This window comes from Anser anser, assembly GCF_964211835.1.
Source record: "Anser anser genome assembly, chromosome: 11".
In the NCBI taxonomy this organism is placed as follows: domain Eukaryota; kingdom Metazoa; phylum Chordata; class Aves; order Anseriformes; family Anatidae; genus Anser; species Anser anser.
This window is the reverse complement of record NC_139732.1, coordinates 23,094,504-23,115,098: the sequence shown is the minus strand read 5'-3', so window position 1 is coordinate 23,115,098 and position 20,595 is coordinate 23,094,504. Positions and strand designations below refer to the sequence as shown.

Sequence of the window (20,595 nt, the reverse complement as noted above, 5' to 3'; positions counted from 1 at the left end):
AGCTCTGGTGGCCACGGTTGGAGCCAATACTTTGCTCTCAGTGGAAGAGACTCTTCGGGGCTCCGCTTGCAGAAGAGTTGGAAAGGCTGAGGGAATGCCAGTCCTCAGCTACGGGGTGTGTATGAGGAACCTGAATGTGGAGCTGCAGGCAGGAGAACCTGCTGCGAGGTAGCTTGGCTGTGATGGATCAGCACGCAGGAAGCCTGTTCTCTGAGACAGGCTGGGGTTCAGCAGGCAGTGTGAAATGCTAGTGCGGTCTGAGGCTTGTGGGACAGCTATATACAGATTCCTTTGTAGAGTTTAAACTCAGAAGGAGTCATTATAATCATTTAGTCTGGCCTTCTGTGTAATGTGGGTCAGAGTGTTTCACCATAAAGAGAAGAGAATCTTTTTAGAGGAGATTGGAAGGCAGAGTCCCTGTTAGACAAACACTGGAAATAGCCTTTAGCACAGTGTTGAGTCATTCCCTGAAGCTGCCGCACCCTTCACACCCTGGATTTGGTTTCACACCCTGGATTTGGTCAATCTCTGGTCTCCTGAAACTACTGACTGCTTCTCTGCTGTATCCTTCCCTCTGTGTTGTTTCCCATGTGGTAAATCTGCTGTCTGTTCAGTGTCCTGCAGCTTTTCACTAAAAGCTGGGAATTCAGCGTAAGAATCTCCTTGCAGATGATTGCAGGCAGTAACCACCTGATTCTGTAGTAGTGTATACAGCTACCTACCCGCCCAGCCTGTGATAAAAGAGATTTGGGGAGGCTGCTGTCTGTTGCTAGACTTCCCTTTATTTCTGCAAACTCTCCAAGTAGCATTCAACAATGGGGAAAAACTTGGGGAGAAAAATTACTTTTTTTTGTCCTGGTCACAAATTTATGCCCTTTGCCAAAGCCCTTAAATCTCCTCATTTACAGCTATGCTTCTTTATCTAAAACTATGTCATGCTGGTTTTGTTTCTTAGCTTCCTTTCTTCAGGAGGGGTTTTTCCTCTCTCTGGCCCTCCTTGGATTTCTGCTGCCTTCCTCCACTGCACCGTTCAACAGCAGTCACCACGTGGAAGAGAGAGACACATACTGAAGAGACTGGGGACTGACACAGAGCAGGCAAGACTGGACACATTTTAAATGTCTGCTGTTCTCTACACTTAAAACTAGAAGTAGAATATCTTGAACTGAGAAATTGTAAACCTTGTTGTGAAATCTTGCTGGTGGCTAGTTGATAGAATGTAGCTGTAGATTACCAGATACTAAATATTTATCCTAGAGGCAAAGTTTTTTCAAATTTAACATTTGACTCAGATACTGGTTTCTCTGTGAAGTTAAGGAGGATTATTAAACTGCTGCTTTAAAAAATAAACGAAGATGGAGAGAGTGCTGCAGAGATTGAGAGCTCAATCCATGGCACACTAGAATCACTCCTCCTTTTGACAAAGGAGCTGTCCTCGTTAATTTTAGTTGAGGCATCTTGGTTGGAAGGCGAAGGAGATGCAGAAAGTGGCTGTGAAACAGGAGTGCAGGCATCTGAAGGGCTCTGGGCAGGTGTTCTGGGAACCCTAGGGACAGACTCCCGGGGGATTCCCAGGTATGCTCCAGGAACACCTCTGCTGTTTCACCATGGCTCAGGCTGTCTGTGCACAGGAATTCTCTGAAGCCTTCTGCTGAGAAGGAAGTTGTGCTGCTGCTCTGCCAGGGGTGTGTTGATCTTCAGGGGATAGCAGGGACCAGAGCTCGGTATGGGGAGTGTCTCTGTATTGAGAAATTCACAGGTAAATCTTGTTCATGCTGAACCTGTGCCTTACCATTTACTCCTAAGTTTTAATCCTCAGGGCAGCAGTTGCGGTAGCTGCTCTTCTTGCCGTGGGATTGACTCCACCGTTGCTTATACTGGTCTAGAGCTAAAAGCTGTTAGTCAGAAACCGATCTCACTGAGGTGATAGGTGCATTTAGTACAGGTGAAATAATGACAGCTTTCACCTCAAAAATCTTCCTTAAGATAGGAGGAGGGCACCAGTAGAATGAGAGCAGCGGGAGGGCTGAGTGTGACGGGTCCCAGCAGATCACGCTGGCTGCCTGGTGCTCAGCCTTCAGATCAGACCCTCAGCTACTGCTCGGGTTTTGGTGGAATTCCCCAGATCTGTCTGTGGTGGGGACTTGGCCTCACAAACAGGATGAGTGTGAGGTCAGATGCCAAATCAAATCCCTCCACGTGACAGGCAGTGTTAAAATGCGAATCTCACTAAGTCAGAAGGGGCAGTGTCGTGGGATCAGCCACCTTGGGGAATGAGGCACTGCGGTTAAATCCAAGGAGCCCAGTTGTTCTGCATGTGCCACTCCCTTCTGTTTGATTCACCCACATCCAGCAGTCTGCGCCTCTGGAAAATTTTCGCCTGAAGTGTAAGGTCTCTTGCTGCTCTTTTCTCTGCCTTGGCCTGACTGTTGTGCTTGTGCACATGGTCCTGTGCCATGCACGTAGCTTGCTGTCTGGCTCTGCCCTCTCTTTTCTCAGAAAGAGACACGAAAAGAAAGGAGGTTGAGCTTTACAACTCGGTTAGCAGCACAAATAAAAGTGTTACTTTAAATTCCCGGGGTCCCAGAACTGCATCCTTTGATTTCAGTTGTAAGGATCCGGAAAAGCAGTAACATGTGGCAGGACAGGATTGCAGTGCACTTTCTGAGGTAGGAGGCTGCACAGCATCTGCTGGTAGCGTGCATGGACCAAGATTAGCTCGCCTCCAGGTTTACATCTATGGTAGCTTACTGAGTTTTCCCTGTATTTGGTAGAATTTGCCATTTGTTGTCTAACTGCTGACTGCAGCGAGCCTTGCTTTGAAAAACTGTGAATTTAGTGTGGAATTTACCCTTAGAAGCAATGAATCAAGTCAGGCCCCAGTCTCTCTTCTTCAAATGCACTTCCTTCACCTGGAAGGAGCAGCAATGCTTGTAGTTTGTCCAGGTCTATCCTGGACGTACTTGGTGAAATGTTATTTCCTGATTGGAAGGTGTGAGTTCTGAGTCATCGCCGCGGATACAACTAACAGGAACTCTCTTTCCCTTGCAGCTTCTTGTTTCGCTGCTGTTCTTCTCACTCATGGATCTCATCTCAGCAAAAATAGCACCAAAGGTAAATTCAGCCCTCAGGGAATTCTCATGGCACTAAATACATCTGATCGGCTCGGTGTGCTGCCTGAAAATGCTTTGTACCAGTACTCAGAAGGCTGGTAGCTTGTTCTGCCAGAAGGAAGGGATCTGCAGCGTCCCAGACAGAGCCTGCTGAAAGCCCTTCTGTTCATATCAGATTGAATGTGTATTTCCTTCTATCTGATGTTATCTTCCCTGTCACTACAGGAGCTTTTATTTCTGAATGACTTACTATTCTCAGTTTCCTGCTCAGACTTTACACCTCCAGGTAGTGCCGGAACCTCGTATCTATCTCTTGGCGTTTGTGTAGCATTGCACGTTAGTTGTAAGATGCTTTTCCTCAGGCCAGAAACACGCACGGAATTTCACAACAGAAGAGTCCCTAACAAGGAGGAACATGGGTTTCCAAATGATTTAGTGCTACGAAATGGAAGAGCAAAGACCACAAGTTTCTTTCAGCAGCTCTCTGCCCTAAGCACCCTCCTGCCTATGAACGCGTTTGCCTTTTTCCCTTTGCTGCCTTCTCAGCTTTGAAGTGCAACCGTTGGTGTAGTCAGCTAGCAGATTGGATCGGGGAGCAGATTCATGCTAAAAATAATCATTTGATCTCGTCGTCTTTCATTGGGGGAGTCTGGAGGAAGAGTCATTGAGGAGAGAAATATCTTGAGCAAACAGATAGGGGAGGTTGTTCCAAGTAAAATGAGCAATGCGAAAAACCCTCCCAAGGCTCGCTGTCACTGGAGAGGTTAGAGGGGAAAAGTCTGCTACAGGCGACAGGGTGGGGTAGGTGCAGGACTTGCAGGGGCCTTGCGGAGCACAGCTAGGAAGCGAGCAACCAGTTTGTCACCAGCACACCCATGCTGCTTCCCCTGCCCCTGTTGTGATGAAGCGCCTGCATTGCACAAGTGCCTGAGGGCCCAGGGAGGAACCCAGGCCCCCAGGCGAGGGGAAAGGCTTGGGCTAAATTCCTGAAGGTCCTTTAATAGAGCATGTCATGTGTGTGATCTCTTACTGGGACTTCTGTTCTGCTTTGATGCAACTAAAACCTAAGGTGATCTATCCTTTCTGACACCCAGGAGGGCGTGGATTTTCAGACCTCTCTGGAATGGTCCCTGGAGATTTTGCAGTGCCTGGAAGAGAGGGGCGCGTCCTGGCCACTTCTCTTCCAGTCACCAGAAGAAGGTGAGCGAGTCCTGCCTCCAAGGGATGGAAAGTTGAGGTTTAGTGCTGGACAGTAATGCTCTCTTTGATTAATGAATGTGCTTTGTAAGGAGGAACTGTTGGGCCTTTGTGAGCTGCATGGGGGAAAAAAAAATTGCTTCAGTAAAGGCTGAGAACATCCTGCTTCTACCCGACGGTACGGTGACCCGGCTGATGATTAGAGCTGGCTGAAACTTGGTATTGTTTCATCTGGTAGAGAAAGCCTAAGAGGGAACAGCTGTCTTCTGGCTGTCTTCTCTCAGGATCACCGCACCCAAGCGTCAGGGTTTAGTGTGGGCTGGGAGGAAGCTGTGCAGCCCCTGCGCTGCTGTAGCAGTACACGAGGTAGCATGAGGACCGCTGTAGATGCTTAGTGCTCCTCTCTGGCTGTTACAGGCTCCAGAATATACTTGGTCCTGCGCAGTGCAGCCTCCGACTGCCACAGCCGGCTCTTGCCTCTTGCGTTCTACAGGTACCGAATGTCCTGCTGGTTTCAGGAGGAATGAGGGAGGATGTGGTGGGTGGCTGACGTGGACAGCAGCTGGCCTGTTGGCGAGCTGAGCTCCTACGTTAGCTGGGCAGGAGAGAACGCTGGATCATGGCAGGGCTACTGTTTTAGAAACCCCCCATCTCTTTTGCTAGAAGTTTCCCTTCATCTTTGTGCTTCAAATGGAAGTGTCCCAGGCTGTGTTATCGCTCCTGGCAGGGGGTGGCCCTGCACACAATGGGACTTGTGAAATAGATGGCAGCGGGAGCACTACCTGAATTTACCTCGTGTCTTGCTGTTAGAAACTAAGGTGGAATTGGCACTGACTGGGTACGTGTGTGACTTCCCATAGTCTCACCCCTGGCTTTGACCAGGAGCTGCTTGCTAGAGAGCAGCTCTTCCTCTACGTGGCGCTCGACCTCTACATCCAGCTGCTTCAGCTCTTTGTGGAAGGGAAGGACCTGGCCCAGGCTGACCAGGTGGGACAAGGCCCAGACCCTGCGGAACACGTGAGTGAAGCTCAGGCTCTTTTTCCTCTCCTAACTGTGAATCCTATCCATTTTCCCTTCCCCCTGCTGCTTGCAGCGTCCCACTTGTTCTCACTCTCCCGTACAAAGCGGTGGGATCGTGTGGAGATGCCTCTGCAGGCAGGCAGCGTGTTCCCAGCCTGGGGTGAGGGGCTGCAGGCGCTGCTGGTGCCAGAACCCTCAGCTGCCCCACTGCTGTCCTACTTGTACGGGGCCTTAGAATGGATGGAGCCCTTGAGCGAACGATCTGCTCAGCTTGTGCCTGGGCCGTGGGCACAGCCTGGTGGTCCCTGTGCCCCTGCTGGAGGCAGGGGCTGAGCGCTGAGTGACACCGCTGGGGGCTCGGCTGTGCCTTGTCTCGTCTGTTCCTCAGGGGGATCCCGTGGAGGTGATCTCGAAGGCCCGTCGGTTCCTGCTTGCTGCAATTCCTCGCTGCCCTACCAGAAGCTTTGGAAACGTAGGACCGGTGCGTTGAGCATTTTCTCTCCTCCCAGCCTGAGAGCCCAGTGTCTGAGCAGCACCAGCTTGTGTAGCCTTTCTTGCCACACTTCACTCGCTTAACGGGCGGCAGGCAGCGTGCTGCCATACCAGGCGTTGGAGCAGCAGCCACCTGCTGTTCGACCCGTGCTATAGCCACTGCCATCCCGCTGCCCTGCTGCAGGCTCTCAGCTCCGTTAAACATTACCCTCATGCTCTCTTGCTTAATGCTTGGTCTTACGGAAAGTGCCAGGCCCGGTTACGGGGCAGGTGGTGCAATCCCCACGCGCACGGCACTGGCTGCCTGCAGCCCCTGCTTGCCGCAGCGGTCAGCAGCAGCTGCCTGCACAACTCACTGCTGTTGCTGTAACTTGCTCTGAGGAAGCAAGAGCGGGCCTAACACCGGACACGTGCCCTCTCCCCAGTTACTAGACGCGTGTGACCAACTTGACCCTGAGCTGGGAGCCATCCTCCTGCATCGCTCGAGGCCGGCCGCAGCTCTGGACCTGGACGAGGAGCTGGTTCTGTTCTGAGGGCCAGGCAGTGCCACCCTGCTGACTGGGGACAAGGGACAGACCCTGTGCTACCTTTCTTTCTCACCAGTGCTGTTTCTTTACAATTACTTTGTAAATAATTTATTACAAGCATAACCATGAAGCTCTTGTTACAATAAAAAGTAGGTTACAAATTTCAATTTAGTCTTACTTTGGGAATCTTTTTTTTTTTTTTAAACCAAAACAAAATGTCTGCTTAAAGTTGCTCCACTGTCCTAGGTACCCTTACAGCCACCTGCGGGCAATACTGTACAGGCAGCAGCTTGTGCAGGTCGGTAACAGTTGTGGGCCAACTCTGTTTCTACAACTGTGTGCGTGGGGAGAACGGGGACAAGAAAGGGGTGCTGCCAAACATCCACTCCCCTTGGATTAGACAGACTCTTAGTACAACACTGCTGAATCAGACGTGAGCATGGAGAATCACAGCATGATAACAAGCTTTTTCTGAGCAAGCTGAAGCTAATTCCACTGAGTTCTTTGGAGACTAAAATGTAGATTAAAAATCATCTCCACTCTGCTGTATGGTTTCTACAGGGCTGGACTGGGAAATCTGCCCCGTCCCCCTCAGGTGGGCTCCTGCTGTGCAGTCACTTCTGGCTTTACTGCCTGGCTCTCTGAAGTCCCTGAAGTATTTAGGAGGAGAATAGGCTCTGGCTCCAGTGGCTTGGTTTTGTCCTGAGTCTGGGTCAGAGGGTGCACCATGGACATGTGGACGTTAAGGTTATGGGCCTTCTCAAAACGCTTCCCACACTGGTCGCAGGCAAACTCCAGCTCCGTCTCGGCTTTGTGTTTGGTCATGTGGTACTTGAGCGATGCGCGCTGCCGGCACTGGAACCCGCAGATTTCACACCTGCAAGGCAAGACACAGGCTTAGCTCCCAGCCCAAGCTGTCTGGCACAGGGACCAGCTCACCTTAGGCTGTGCTGACCAGGACCTGGGGCTGCAGGAGAAGAACAAACGCCACAGCCTCAGGGGCTGGCTCGTAGCATCTCCTAAAACTGCCCCGGACAAGCAACACCCTAACCCTCAGGGCTGGAGCTGAGCAGTCGCCTGAACAGGAGCAGAAGGGGTGAGACCTGCTCAGCAAAGGGACGTGCTGGAGCTGGGGCACGCGCTGCAGAAGCGGATGAACATTTAAAGTGCTACAGGCAGGGCTGCGGGCAGGGAATTACCCTGTGCTAAGGACACCAGAGCTTCCCGACGCCTTCTGTCCCGTTTTTAGCTACGAACAGATGATGATGTGCACTTACTGGAGGGGCTTCGCTCCCGAGTGCCGCATCTGATGGACCGAGAGGTGTTTGCGTTGCTTAAAGGTCTGCCCGCATTCATCACAGATATAATTCCGTACCTCTGCAAGGGAAACGAGGAAAGGATGGCCGCTACTGCATGAACCACACACGAACAGCTGCCCACAGTTACTGGGGGAAGCTGAATTCCTCCCCCTGCCTCAAATCCCCCACACGATGGCTTCTTACAAGCTTCTGTGTCAGGATGACAGTTCTGCAGCCCCCACAGAGCCTTGCTACAGCGCCCATCAGCCTCGTGCAATGAATCAGTTGGCACTGCTCACACCCATCCCCAGTGTGATCAGGACTGTGCAGACCCACCTGTATGAATGAGTTTCACGTGCCGCTGCAGGTACCGGTCAATCATGAACACCTTGTTGCAGCCTGGATGAGGACAGGGCCTCTCCCGAACTTCTTCGTGATGCTCTTTGATGTGTTTCTGAAAAGAAAGGACAGAGCTTCTAAATGCTGATCTTAAAGCGGAGATCACGGCTGCATTTTCTCCAGAGGAAAAAAAACCAATCCCCCAGGAAATGAGACCCCCATCCTGGCAGCCTTGCGCACCGTCACTGTTTTGCCATGAAAAAAAGAGACTTGCATCCAAATCCATCCCTGGCAGCAGGGACTTAACAGGACACAGCGCAGCTCGTTCCAAGGCCTGCTGCCGAGCCAGTGGCAGGCTTCCAGAACAGGAGGAGCGCGCTGAGCCAGAGCAGCTCCTTTTCCTTTTGGAAGCACAGAAAACGGCCAGGGACGCTGGACGGACTGCTCCCTTCCGTGACTCACGCGGGCACTCACCCCCCGCAAAGCTAGACGGTGAACGAGAAGTCACGGACCTTCCCCTCGCACGAACGCTGCTCTACAACACTCAAAGCTGCAGGTTTGAAGTAGGAACAAGCCCTGACCCTACCTTCATGCCGTCTGCCCCTCTGTAGACAGCTGTGCAGCCCTGGTAAGGACACTTGTAAATGGTGGGCAGCTCCTCCCTGCAAAGCAGAGGCTTGCTGTCAGCCGGCGTGCCGGGAGCCAGCGCTGCCGCCCCGCCACACCCGGCTCTTTATTACCTTTCACATTTGATTTTTTTTTTCCAGCCTGGCTTAGGCCCTGGCTTCTTCCTTACTTTGGGCTCTTCTGCCTTCTTTGCTTCTTTGCTGTCACTCTTCTTGCTAGAAACCCTCCAGGAAGGAAGACGGACATGTGTTTAACACTTAGGACATCTGCTTAATACTTGATGTTGATTTGAGCCCTCCCACCTAACTGTCCCTGCGTGTTACACCTGGCCTGAAGGCTCAGCCTGATGCCTGACCTGGCAAAGCCCAGGCTACACAGGAGCACGCGTGCCATCACATAAATACATGCGAGCCGAGCTGCTGTATTTACTGCAGGGCCTGGGGAAGAGGAACGCGGCCGCGCTTTAACCTGATGGGCAGCTCGGGGAACGCATGTTCTGGGCATTACAGTTACCTCGGGGGCAGGAAGGCAGGGATGTGGGAGAACTGAGGCCAGGCAGGAAAACAGAGCTCGTCTGCCCAGCTGAGCCCTGCCCCGCGGCAGCAGAGCAGAGGTGGGCACCAGCCCTGCCGCTCAGCCACAGCCCCCTGCCAACCACACCGCGCTTCCAGAGGGGGAAAGCCCCTTACTTCTTCTCAGGGTAAGGCTCGAAGGAGTCATCTGAAGATTGCACGTTTCTCTTCTCATTCTCATCATCACTCAAGAAGTCTCTGAGAAAGAGAGAGAAGATGCCCTTTACCGACAGAGGACACGCCTGACGCTCCAGCGCCAGCAGCAACACGCGTTCTGAGCTCCCAGCACGTTCATCACCCCCACAGAACCGCGCAGGAACCGAAGCTCCACGTGTTCTCCTCCCCCGCAATCTCCCAAAGCAAATAAAGCCTCGGTGAACACAGCAAACAGCAAAATCGGCTCCTTTTAGGGTTAGATCTCTCTAAGATTAACTGAACCACTGTCAGGAGAACAAAAGTTGTCCATTACTGAAAAGATCCGATGTCGTAACCAGTTCCTATACTAGGAAAAGTAATTTTATAGAGCAAGAACACGATATGATCGTCTGGCACAGGTTAATTGAGCTGCAGGTCATTCAGCGTTTCCTCATACGTAGCGGCCGCATTTTTGCTGGGATGTTTTGTTTGGTTTTTAAACCCTACGCTATACAAGAGGCAATTCACTCTGTAGCCAGGAAGCCAGCAGTAAGTTTTTGGGGTGCTTTCAGTGTGACAGATTTACCTGCCACACTGCGCTAAGTTTGCACTTGGCCGTTCAGCACCTACACTCAGTCACCAGCCGTGTACCAGCCTCGTTTCACTCCTGGGTTTGGAGAACTCGGCCAAAGCTCTGACCAGAAAACCCGCTAGGCTGCCAGCGTCCCACTCCCACTCAGACTTCTGCGCAAACGCTCCCGCGTGGGATGAGTTCTCGGGGTCCCACCTACTGCCCACGAGCTCAGGGCTGCGCACCTGCACCCCGCTGCCCCGAGCTGCTGAGGGGAGCAGCGTGGGGGCGAGACGGAGCCGCCAGCAGCCTGCTGCCCCACGCAGGACCGCGCGGCTGCTTTCCCAGGGCGCAGGGCCTGGCGCAGAGCACGGCCAGGTCTGCTGGAAGCAACCAAACAGAGAACACACGCGCACGCACACGCCGATGTGCAAACACCCTGCTGCGGCAGAGGCGGCCGAGGGAGGGAGCTGAGCGCTGCCACCGCAGAGAAACCGCTCTGCGCCTCGGGTGCCAGCTCCCAGGGCCTCCGGGGACCGGGTCTCTGGTGGAGAAAGAGCTCTCCGAGGCCTCTCATTTCATACTCGCAAAGAAGACATTAAGGCTATTTTAAACCCACTCTTCTCTCACCCCTCAGAAAGGTCACTGAACTCGTCTTTTACCCGCTCATCCGACGTTGTAGACAGAACCTGCTTCCCACTCAACTGTCCTAGGAAATGAAGGAGAACAAGGTGCGTTACTAGGAAAAGCAGTGAGAACGAGCCAGCAGAGACAGCTGCCGGGAGGGCACTCTGACTTCACTCATGGTGGCTCATACTGGAGGGGAAAAAAAAAAAAAAAGCGCTCCACGACAAGTTAATGATTATTTAAGCCAAACTCCAGGCCTCGTGTGCTCCAGGAGCAGCATTCTGCCTGCGCCCCAGGGACCGGGAGAGCCCTCACCCTGCAGCTGCCACCAGCATCTTTTGGTTTCCCCAGTGACAACTGCTCTGTAACTGGCAGGCTCATTCCCCACTGAGTCACAACTGCCTTTTCTCCTCCCAGCAGCAGACATCTCACAGGGCTGTTAGAGATAAACACATCTCGACTTCTGGAACTCGGGATCAGCCTAAGTCCCCAAGTTTTAGGGGAGAGGGGAGCGCAGCAGCAAGAGCAAGACCCAAGCGTCTCCGGGGGCTCCTGCTGCTCGCCATCGCCCTGCAGCTGCAGCTGGGGGGGTTCACACCCGGTCGCCGACACGTGGACAGGGTTAGGACTGATCAGAAACCAACACCTGGCAGACGGTCAGAACTAGAGGCTGCTCTGCACCACTCATGTCCCTGGGCGAGGGCAGGGCCAGCTGAGGAACGGCCAAGTCTCACCCCTCCATCAGAGGGGAACAAGAGGCACAGGGGCGAGGGGACGGCTCTGGCTGCAGGGCAACGCGGCCAGCCGAAGCCCCGCGCTCCCCCTTCCCTCTGCGAGGTTTGGTGTCCGAGACCAGAGACAATTTTCCAGGCAACCTGTGCTTCCCGGTGGGATCCGAGTCCCCCTGAGGAGCGGCGGTCCCCGAGGAGGACACCCCAGCCCCGGCACCGCTCCCTGGGCCAGCTCTTGAGATCTCGGCCTTCCCCAGAAGCCTGGGAGAAGATCAGAAGGCAAATCCCTTACCTGTGGCGCTGCTCAGCGGTGACACGGGCTGGGGCAGGGCTTTCTCCTGTAACGAGGCCGTGCTGTCCAGTTGCGAGTGAGATGAATCCCTGTTCTGCGGCGGCTCATTCTCCACGTTCAGTGGCACCGATGTGGTCCCTTTGTTTGCGGGCTGCTGGCAAGGAGTTGTCCTTACTGGAGCATGCTGGGGTTTGGGAGCAGAAACAGCCTCGGCATTGTCTGCCCCTGCCCCGTTGTCAGTCAAACGCTGCGCCGTGCCCTTGCTCCACTCCCGTTTGACAGACAAGGCATTGTCAACGAGCACCGTGCTACAGTCAGAATCCGTGTCCATGACGTAGTCGTGCCCGTCCCCGCAGCCCCAGACGGCGCGGATGATCCCGCAGTACTCGGAGGACAGCACGCTCTGCAGGCTCGGCACCGACTGGCAGCCCCCGGCGTGCGCGTGCGCCCACGTCACCAGGCTGTGCAGGCACTGCGGGCTGGAGGTGATCAGGTCGACTGTTGGGAGGGGAGAAGCAGCGGGCGCAGGGTCAGTGCCTGCGGACCCGCTCCCGATGGCTCCCGAGCCACTGACAGCGGCTGGGTCAGGCTGGTGCTGTCCCCAAACCCGCTCTTCGCATTCCCCACGTAAGCCAGCGCCTTTCCAGCGCGGCGCTGGGACGCCGGTGCCAGTGAGGATCCTTCTGGGGACGCGAGGGGAGAGCTCGTGCGGAGGGAGGACGGGGCAGCGTGACCGCCCAACCCGGCGTGTGCCGGGACAGCCTTGCCGAAGGACGCAGGCACCGCCCTGCCCCAAACATCCCAGAAAACCACCCCCCTGTGCCAGAACTGCAGGAAGAGAAGGGAGGCAGCTCCGTGAGCAGCTACTCACCCAGACAGGAGGCACCTCCCTCCACGCCAGGCTGGGCCGGGGCAGCGCTGCTCCTGCAAGAGCCAGAACAGCAGCGGCAGCGTTACAGCGGGACCGCACCGACGCGTGGTGCTTTACTACTCCCGATAACTACCGGGGGCAAAGAAACGCAACGTACTTTCCTTTCGACTTGGCGTGGCCCGTGGGAGACGCGTTCACCCTCTGAATGAACGTCCTGAGGACGCTGCGGCATTTGTAGAACTGGGCATGGCATTTCTTGCAGACGAACTGGGGGAGCGCGGGGTCCTGGCGCACCGCCACCCCGACCAGCCGCTGGAAGTCCGTGAAGAAGACCTGATCCACGCGGCGCTGCTTCTCCGAGTTCTCCCCCATCACGGGGACTTTCCCAAAAGCGTTGCGCAGGCTCCTGGAGGAGAACTTCCCATGGCAGAGGCGACAGTATCCAGTACTCAGGGCTCTGCCAATTCCTGTGAGAGAAGGATCGGGTACAGCTGCTTGTGCCTCCTCCAAGAGCACGCAGCCAGCTGTGGCCCGAGGGCACCGGCACGCAGGAAGACATTCCCCATCCCTCGACCCAAGTCAGCAGGCTGCCTTCGAAGTGCTGGCCTCAGTGCAAGCACAGGAAGGCCAGGCAGGATGAGACCTTCTCCAGGACTCAGGGCAGCCCCTGACAGAGCAGGGGCTCCGCAGCATCACCGCTGTGCTGTGCCCCAAACCCCCCGATGTCCCTGCCCTGCGCCCTGGGGAGGCTGCTCCAGACCCAGCTCCTCCCGGCCGTGGTGCTCGCAGGGCTCTCGCGCACCCACACTTCCTCCAGCACCATCCTCCAGCTAAGTCACTCTTCTCCCTGCCCGGCGTTTATCTCCAGAGTATTTATAGACAGCGGCGGTGGCCCTCTGTGAGCCTGCACCGCCCCAGCTCTGCCCCCTCTGCCACCCCAACGGTTCTGCCTCATCACAGCCTCATCAGGGCCATGGCCGGGCTCCAGCCCCCTCCAAAAGGGCAGCACACGGCAAGCGATGGTGGTCCTGCCCCTCACCCGGGGGGTTACAGCTCCTGCCCACTGCCCCAGGAGCTGCCTCTGGCCACGCCAGCAGCAGCCATCGAGCTCCAGAGCCTCAGGTTCCCACTGCACCCGGCAAGGGGCTCCTGTGCTCGATGGGAGACGTGGGGCTGGGGGGCACAGCACTACAGGGAGCGCTGGGGAGGCGATAGCGGTACGGAAGGGCAGCACGTGCCAGCAGAGCGCTCACCAGCGCTTCGGAGGGCTGAAAACCACCCCTCATTCCCAGGCCAGCCGCCCGCTCTCCTCCACGCACCCCCCCACGGGGGAAGAGCCCCTCGGGCGCCCCTCGCCCTGACCCACACCGGGGCACCCACGTCTCCCCCGTACCCGCCGCGTTTGCCGGGCCACCCAACCCAGCCGCGCGCAGCTCGGGGCCCAGCCTCACCTCCCGCCCCAGCAGCGACACGCACGTGGCCGTCGGCCCCGCCGCACCCACCGCGGGACAGACGAGGACGAAGGGGGCTCCCTGCCACCCGGGCCTCTCCCCATCACCCTCCCAGCCCCTCTTCCTCACCACCCCGGCCCTCCAGTGGTGCCCGCGGAGGGGACGGCTCCGTCCCTCGCGCCCAGGAGGTCGCAGCCAGGCTCGGCCTCGCCGCCCAAGGCCCCGAGCGCCGCCGCCCTCGCACCTCCGAGCCCCGCGTGCTGTGCACGGGGCGGGACGGGACGAGGCCCCCACCAACCCAACCCCCCCCCCACACCGGGGCACCGGCGCCTCCCCGCACCGGGGCACCCCGCGGGGCCTCACCTTCCTCCGCCGCCCCCCCGGGCCGTGCCCAAGCGGAGGCCGCCGCCGCCGCCACCGGGGCCCACCCCGCGGCCGGTTCGGGCCTCGCCGTTCCCTCCGCAGGCCCCCGGGCCGCCGCCGCCGCCGCCGCCCCGGGCCGCCTCCGGGGCTCGGTCGAGGCCGCAGCGGGGCCGCCCGCGGCCGCCAGGAACCGCCCGCGCCGATCGCGCTTCATCGCCGCCGCCGCCGCCGCCGCCGCGGGCCCGGCGCGCCCCGCCCGGCCCCTCCGCCCCGTCCCCGGCAGCGCCTCCAGCGGCGGGGAGGCCCCGGCCCGGTCCGTCCCGGTTTAGGTTCCCCCCCCCCCCCCCAACACGGCCGGTACCGGGGCTCTCCGGGCGTTCCGGCCGCCATGGCGGCGGCGGCGGGTGGCGGAGGCGGCGGGGCCGGGCCGGGCCGGGCTTTGCAGGCCGCTATGAGGGCGGCGAGCGGGGCTCTGGAGATGGACAGCGGGGGGAGGCCGAGGGTGAGCACCGGAGACCGTAAGGGGGGGGGGGGGACACACGGGGGTCCGGGAGTGCCCCCCCCTCCTCCCCCGGACCCCCGTGTCCCCCCCGAGGGCTTTTTAGCACCCCTATTTCACCCCCGTTTTATTTTTACGGCAGGAGGCGTACGTGGAGTACCTGAAGAGCATCGCCCTCATCTCGCAGGCCCTGCAGGACGAAGCGGCGCTGACAGGTAGCCCACCCCCCAGCCCCTGTTGTGTCCCCCCCCCGTGAAGGGGACACGGGGGGGGAAGGAGATGACGGCCCTACAACCCCCCCCCCTTCCTCTGCGCAGATGGGGGCGAGGGGCTCGGCCCCGACACCCCGAAGATGCTGAAGTTGGCGGAGCAGTGCCTGGAGAGGGTCAAGTCCCTGGCGGCCGCGCTGGGTGAGCACGGTGGTCCTCAGGGGACGAGGGGGGAGAGCAGGGGTGGTGGCAGGGGTGGCTGGACCCGTCCTGCCCTCCCCAGGCAAAGCCAAGGTGATACCGGCCCCGCAGGAGCGCGGCGGGGGGCCCGCTCCCGTCTCCAGGCACCGCAGGGTCTTCTCGGATGAAGGGGGCAAGCTCTCGCCTTTCCTGCCGCCGGAGATCTTCCAGAAGCTGCAGATCGCCGAGGCGCAGGGAGCCCGCAAGTGCGTGGGGATGGGGACGTGGTGGGCTGGGAGCAGGGGCTGTGGGGTCAGCGTTCGCCCAGCCCCACTGCTGGGTCCAGGACGGGGCAGCCCTGAGCCGGCCGCGGTGCCTGGCTCGTGTGCGGGGTCAGCCCTACACCCCTGGTTCCCCGCAGGGAGCTGACGCCGCTGGAGGAGGCGTCGCTGCAGAACCAGAAGCTGAAGGCTGCCTACGAGGCGCGGGTGGCGCGGCTGAACCCCAGCCAGGCCGTGCAGAAAACCTCGCTGGTAAGCGGGGAGCAAGGGGGTGGTGGCTGCCGGCAGCTGGGTGCGGTGGGTCCCGCACCCAGGCTTTTGTCGGGCGTCACGGACGCAGCATCGCTTTGCAGACGCTGTCCCTGCAGCGGCAGATGATGGAGAACCTGGTGATCGCCAAGGCACGGGAGGAGACCGTATCCTTGCTGCTGGGAGAGAGCTCAGAGCAGGGGCTGGGGGCTGTGACAGGATGTGGGGTCTGAGTCCTGTCCCGTTCCTGGCTGGTTTGGGGGGCCGAGGTGGGAGAGGCGCAGGCTGTGCCTGTCCAAGCTGCCTCCATGGCACTGCTCAGCCACCACGGGGGTCCCGAGAGGCTCCCGCCGTGCCACCCCATGCACCCGGCCTGTGCTTGTGGTTGCTGTTTCGTCAGCCACACGAGGGCTGTGCTGGGTGAGCGGGGCTGGCGCGGGGCTGCTGCAGTTCCGGAGCCTTGACTCTGCCCTGGCCCAGCTGCAGCGGAAAATGGAGGAGCGGCGGCTGCGGCTGCAGGAGGCGGCCAACAGGTGAGGGCACCGGGTGTCGCAGTGGGGACGTGGAGGCCTCCCTGCATGCACCCTCACCTGGGCCCACGGCACCCCCAGGAGGTTCTCCAGCAGCGTGGCCCTCACCCCCGAGGAGCAGGAGCAGAGAGCGCTCTATGCCGCCATCCTCGAGTATGAGCAGGACCACGTGAGTACGCGCTGGAGGCTGCTGCCACAGGCGCCGTGGGGGCAGGATGACGTGCTGTGGGGCAGGATGACGTGCTGTGGGGCAGGATGGCGTGCTGTGGGGCAGGACACCACGCTATGGGGCAGGGCGAGGTGCTGTCCCCCCCTGTCCCTCCTGATGGACCACGGACGCTCCCTCAGGACTGGCCGCGGCAGTGGAAGGCCAGGCTGAAGAGGAGCCCGGCAGACCTGTCCCTGGTGACGGGGCTCTTTTCCTGCCTCCTCAGGTACTGCGGGGCTGGCAGGGGGCTCTGCTTGGAGCCGGGGGGGCGCAGCCGCCTGCCAGTACCCCCCTCACCCCTGTCCCTCTGCTTCCAGCTTCCCCGAGCACCCCATTGCCCAGCTCCTGCGCAAGCTGCAGTGCGCGGTGTACACGCGGCTGTACCCGGCTGTCAGCCAGAGCAGCCCCGAGGCCGCCCCTGTGGCCTCCACCGGCCTCGCTTTCCTCTCGCTGGATGCTGGGGGGCCCCTGCCTGCGGAGCCGGGGGGCCGGCGGCTCCGAGCCTCCCGCAGCCTGCACTGCATGTTCTCGGTGCCCGAGCACGGCCCGGCCGAGCTGCGGCACAGCCTCTCCAGCGCGCCCCTCGCCGACAGCAGCACCGACGCCCCTGGGACAGAGGGGAAACCCCAGGCCCCCCGGGAGAGCTCCTTCGAGGACCTGGAGCGGTTCCTGGCGTCACCCGAGGATTGGCCCCTGGGGGAGCCCCTCGCTGGCCCCGGGCAGGCGTCGTCGCTGCAGGAGCAGCTGAAGGGCGTCGTGCGGGACATCCACAACGCCATCGGTGAGGGGGGGACGGGGCATGCGGGAGGGGGATGGGGTCTTGCTGTGCCCAGCCGAGCGAGCTGCGTAACTCCTTCCTTCCCAGACAGGCTGCTGTCCCTGACCCTGCTGGCCTTCGAGGGGCTGAACACCGCCGCTGGCAAGGATCAGTGCCTGGCCTGCATCGAGGAGGCCTTCTTTCCCCCGCTCTGGGCCCCGCTGCTGGCCCTCTACAGGTACGGCAGCACCGAGGCTTGGCTGGGGGCTCCTGTCCTGGTCCCCCTGCCCCAGCAGTCCCCACTGTCTGCCCGCAGGAGCGTGCACCGGCCCCGCGAGGCGGCCCTGGCCCACAGCATGGAGCGGCACCGCAACGCCAGCCCCGCCGAGATGGGGCTGCCCTCCCGGCTCTTCCCCGCGGCACCCGGCTCTTCCCCCGCCTACGGCGCCGCCGTCGAGGACCTGCGCCTCATCCCGCTGGAGACGTGTCCCCGCAGGAAGCTGGACTGCATCGGTGCGGGGCCGGGCCGGGGGCGTGCTGGGGTGCGCGGGGGGCAGCGGAGGCGCCCCTCAGCACCCTGCTCTGTGCCGCAGTGCGAGCCCTGCGCAGCATCTGCGAGTGCGCCGAGGAGTACTGCAGCGCCCGCGACAGCCGGGCCCCCGCCTCCGGCACCATGTGAGTACGGCGCTGCGAGAGGGGCGCCCGGCCTGGGGGGCAGCGGGGCTGCCGCTCCCTGGTGCCACAGGGCTGCTGGTTCCTGAGGTGGGTACTGGTAGCCATGGGTGCTGGTGTCCTTGGGTAACAGTGGTCACCGGTGCCAGTGAGCATGGGTACTGGTGTCCTTGGGTGTCATCGGCCATGGGTGCCCAGTGGCCATGGCTGTCAGTGGCCATGGGTGCTCGGTGACCATAGGTGCTGGTGACCATGGGTGCTGTTGTCCTTGGGTGCTGGTAACCAAGGGTACTGCCGTCCTTGGGTGCTGGTGGCCGTGGGTAATGGTGGTCATCGGTGCCAGTGACTATGGGTGCCAGTGACTATGGGTGCCGGTGTCCTTGAGTGCCAATGGCCATGGTTGTCAGTGGCCATGGGTGCTGGTGTCCTTGGGTGCCGGCGTCCTTGGCTGCCGGCGTCCTTGGGTGCTGGTGTCCTTGGGTGCCGGTGTCCTTGGGTGCTGGTGCCCCCGGGTGCCGGTGGTGCCGGTGCCCGGCGGCCCACCTGAGGTCGCGTGTCGCCGGCAGCGGTGCGGACGACCTGCTGCCCCTCGTCTCCTTCGCGGCGCTGCGCAGCGGGCTGCCCCAGCTGCTCCCCGAGTGCGCGGCGCTGGAGGAGTTCATCCACGAGGGGTAGGGGGCTCGGGGGCTGGGGGGGGGGGTCCGGGGAGGGGGGGGGTGCCGTGACACCGGGCGGTGACGCCGCGTGCCGCAGGTGCCTGCTGGGCGAGGAGGGGTACTGCCTGACGTCCCTGCGCAGCGCCCTGGCCTACCTGGAGACCCTGCCCTGAGCCGCCCCCGGGACCCCCCCCGGGACCCCCTCCCCGGCAAGTGGCGGGGCCGGGCCCGCGGGGGGGCGCTGCGGAGCTTCCCCCCCCCCACCCCCGGGAGGGCTCCGCCCCCTCGCGTGACGTCACGGTGGGCGGGGCGCGGGAAAGCGGAAGGGGCGCGGGGCCGGGCCGGGCAGGTGGGAGCGGGAACCGGGACCGGGGGGGGGGGGGGGGGGGGGGGGGGGGGGGGGGGGGGGTGAACCGGGGGCGGGGCGGGGCGAGAGAGCCGGGGCCGGGGCGAGGCCACGGGGGGGGGACCGGGCCCGGGGGCGGTGCTGGGGCGGGGAACCGGGGGGGGGCACCGGGAGGAACCGGGGCCGGTGCGGGGCCACGGGGCGGGACCCGGGGCCGGGAGCGGTGCCGCGGCGGGGAACCGGAGGAGTACCGGGGGGAACCGGGGCCGGTAGGGGGCCACAGGGCGGGATCCGAGTTGGTGCTGCGGCGGGGAACCGGGGGCACCGGGACCGGTAGGGGCCCGGTGGCGCTGATCCGAGGGCTCCCGCAGGATGTGCGCAGGCCCGGCGGTGCGGCAGGAGTACCGGCGGAGCCTGGAGCGGGGCCGCGCGGGCGCCTGCCCCGACCCCTCGTTCACTGAGAGGCTGCGGCAGCGGCTGCGGGCCGAGCCGGGGCTGCTGCGGGCCCTGCAGGACGACGCCGGCGCCCTCCTGGCCCGGGGGCTGCGGGGCCGCCGCGAGCTGGGGCCAGCGCTGCGGGGCCTGGCGGCCGCCTTCGAGCTGCTGGAGCGGGCGGCCCTCAACCTCTACCTCTTCCCCTGGCGCAAGGAGTTCGGCACCGTGCAGGTGGGCGGGCGGCGGGGGGCTGGGGGGTCCCGGGGAGGGGAAGCGGGCCCCCCGGCATCACCCCGCTCTCCTTGCAGACCTTCTCGGGGGCCTACGTGCACTCGCTGCGGGCAGTGCTGCCCGAAGCTGACCTGCTGCGGAGCTTCGGCCGCCTGGGCTACGTGCGGCGGGACGAGCACCGCCTGGCCGTGTGCCGCCGGCCCCCGGGCGCCGAGCTGGCCGCCGCCGCCTGCGGCTTCTTGGCCTGCCGGCTGGAGTGCGAGATCCTGGCCGAGGTGCTGCAGCGGCTGCGGCCCCGCCGGCCGCGCGCCGAGGAGCTGCTGGAGGCCCGCTGCCTCGCCCGCGACGCGGAGGCCTGCGTGGAGATGCTGCGGGAGCTCGTGCCGGGAGGCGGCGAGGTGGCGGCCGCCTGCGACGACGACGATGTGGATCTGTACCGAGAGATGCCGGAGAGCCCCGGGGACGGCGGGGAGCAGGACCTCAGCCCCCCAGCGCCGAGCTCCAGGCTGTGGCGGGACCCTACGGGGCTGCAGGAGGCCCAGGACGTGCTCAGGAGGAGCTGGGACCTCTGCGAACACAGCGAGCTCGGGCGGGAGCTGCTCCCCACCATCCCCAAGCCAGACGCTTCCTCCTCCTTCTCCTCCTCCTCCCCTCGCTTCTTCCTGGAGCAGGAGCTCAGGGGGGGTGGCGGCAGCCCCCAGGCGCTCCCCCCAACCTGGCTGCCCCCCGGGGAGCCCCCACCTGGCAGCCAGGCCGAGGCGGCGCCCGCCAGCGCCCCGCAGGAAGCCCCCGAGCTGCCCTGCTACCAGCTGCACTCCTGCCTGCGCCAGGGCGCGCTGCCCGCCTACTGCTGCACCACCTGCCAGCAGCTGCACGCCGGCACCTGCGCGGCCGGCAGGGCCTGCCGCAGCCAGCACCGCGGGCAGGAGCTGCGCGGCGAGCGGCAGCAGCGCCTCTGGCTGCAGCGGACAGAGGTGGACATGCTGCTGGCCGACAGCTCCAGCACCCGGCCCTAGCAGGGGCCCCGGGGGGGCGCAGCGGGACGGGCCCCCTGCTCCAGCTGCTGCTGTAAACGGCTCCGTGCGTCCCAGTAAAAGGTGGCTGCCTCGCGGCACG

General features: G+C 61.5%; 4 protein-coding genes across 11 annotated transcripts in view; 3 read left to right on the top strand and 1 right to left on the bottom strand.

The window, feature by feature from the left end:
• Positions 1 to 6,508, top strand: part of FANCA (FA complementation group A) — a 35,586-nt gene extending 29,078 nt beyond the window's left edge. For 5 of the 7 annotated variants that reach the window (XR_014589054.1, XR_014589055.1, XR_014589056.1 and 2 more), the window contains exons 36-42: positions 3 to 115; positions 956 to 1,097; positions 3,052 to 3,114; positions 4,208 to 4,313; positions 4,728 to 4,803; positions 5,171 to 5,811; positions 6,248 to 6,304. Coding sequence is in view for 2 of the 7 variants with exons in the window: in XM_083851772.1 (XP_083707898.1) it covers positions 3 to 115; positions 956 to 1,097; positions 3,052 to 3,114; positions 4,208 to 4,313; positions 4,728 to 4,803; positions 5,171 to 5,327; positions 5,719 to 5,811; positions 6,248 to 6,355 (858 nt within the window). In the remaining 5 variants the exon portion in view is untranslated. Of the gene's footprint in view, positions 1 to 2; positions 116 to 955; positions 1,098 to 3,051; positions 3,115 to 4,207; positions 4,314 to 4,727; positions 4,804 to 5,170; positions 5,812 to 6,247 lie in introns of all 7 variants that reach the window. The other 2 variants (XM_083851773.1, XM_083851772.1) reach the window with 2 other exon arrangements.
• ZNF276 (zinc finger protein 276) lies at positions 6,442 to 14,455 on the bottom strand. The gene is made up of 11 exons (XM_083851782.1): positions 14,227 to 14,455; positions 12,570 to 12,879; positions 12,413 to 12,465; positions 11,542 to 12,039; positions 10,522 to 10,600; positions 9,303 to 9,383; positions 8,727 to 8,837; positions 8,573 to 8,648; positions 7,984 to 8,101; positions 7,627 to 7,726; positions 6,442 to 7,226 (listed from the first exon to the last, which is right to left on the bottom strand). The coding sequence occupies exons 1-11, from the start codon at positions 14,438 to 14,440 to the stop codon at positions 6,941 to 6,943; spliced, it is 1,926 nt and encodes a 641-aa protein (XP_083707908.1). The 5' UTR covers positions 14,441 to 14,455; the 3' UTR covers positions 6,442 to 6,940.
• A 104-nt stretch (positions 14,456 to 14,559) lies between these two features.
• Positions 14,560 to 18,694, top strand: VPS9D1 (VPS9 domain containing 1). The gene is made up of 15 exons (XM_083851783.1): positions 14,560 to 14,728; positions 14,868 to 14,940; positions 15,043 to 15,135; positions 15,218 to 15,380; positions 15,536 to 15,647; positions 15,749 to 15,811; positions 16,125 to 16,177; positions 16,256 to 16,343; positions 16,523 to 16,608; positions 16,700 to 17,163; positions 17,248 to 17,377; positions 17,456 to 17,652; positions 17,733 to 17,814; positions 18,378 to 18,482; positions 18,565 to 18,694. Exons 1-15 carry the CDS (start codon positions 14,615 to 14,617, stop codon positions 18,638 to 18,640), a joined length of 1,899 nt encoding a protein of 632 aa, XP_083707909.1. The 5' UTR covers positions 14,560 to 14,614; the 3' UTR covers positions 18,641 to 18,694.
• On the top strand, positions 18,693 to 20,590 carry SPATA2L (spermatogenesis associated 2 like). 2 transcript variants are annotated; one of them, XM_083851789.1, is made up of 3 exons: positions 18,693 to 18,816; positions 19,185 to 19,479; positions 19,557 to 20,590. In XM_083851789.1, the coding sequence occupies exons 2-3, from the start codon at positions 19,186 to 19,188 to the stop codon at positions 20,493 to 20,495; spliced, it is 1,233 nt and encodes a 410-aa protein (XP_083707915.1). In that variant the 5' UTR covers positions 18,693 to 18,816; position 19,185; the 3' UTR covers positions 20,496 to 20,590. The 2 variants fall into 2 exon arrangements, with proteins under 2 accessions (XP_083707915.1, XP_083707916.1); XM_083851790.1 differs by lacking the exon at positions 18,693 to 18,816 and adding an exon at positions 19,067 to 19,082.
• Positions 20,591 to 20,595: the final 5 nt, after the last annotated feature.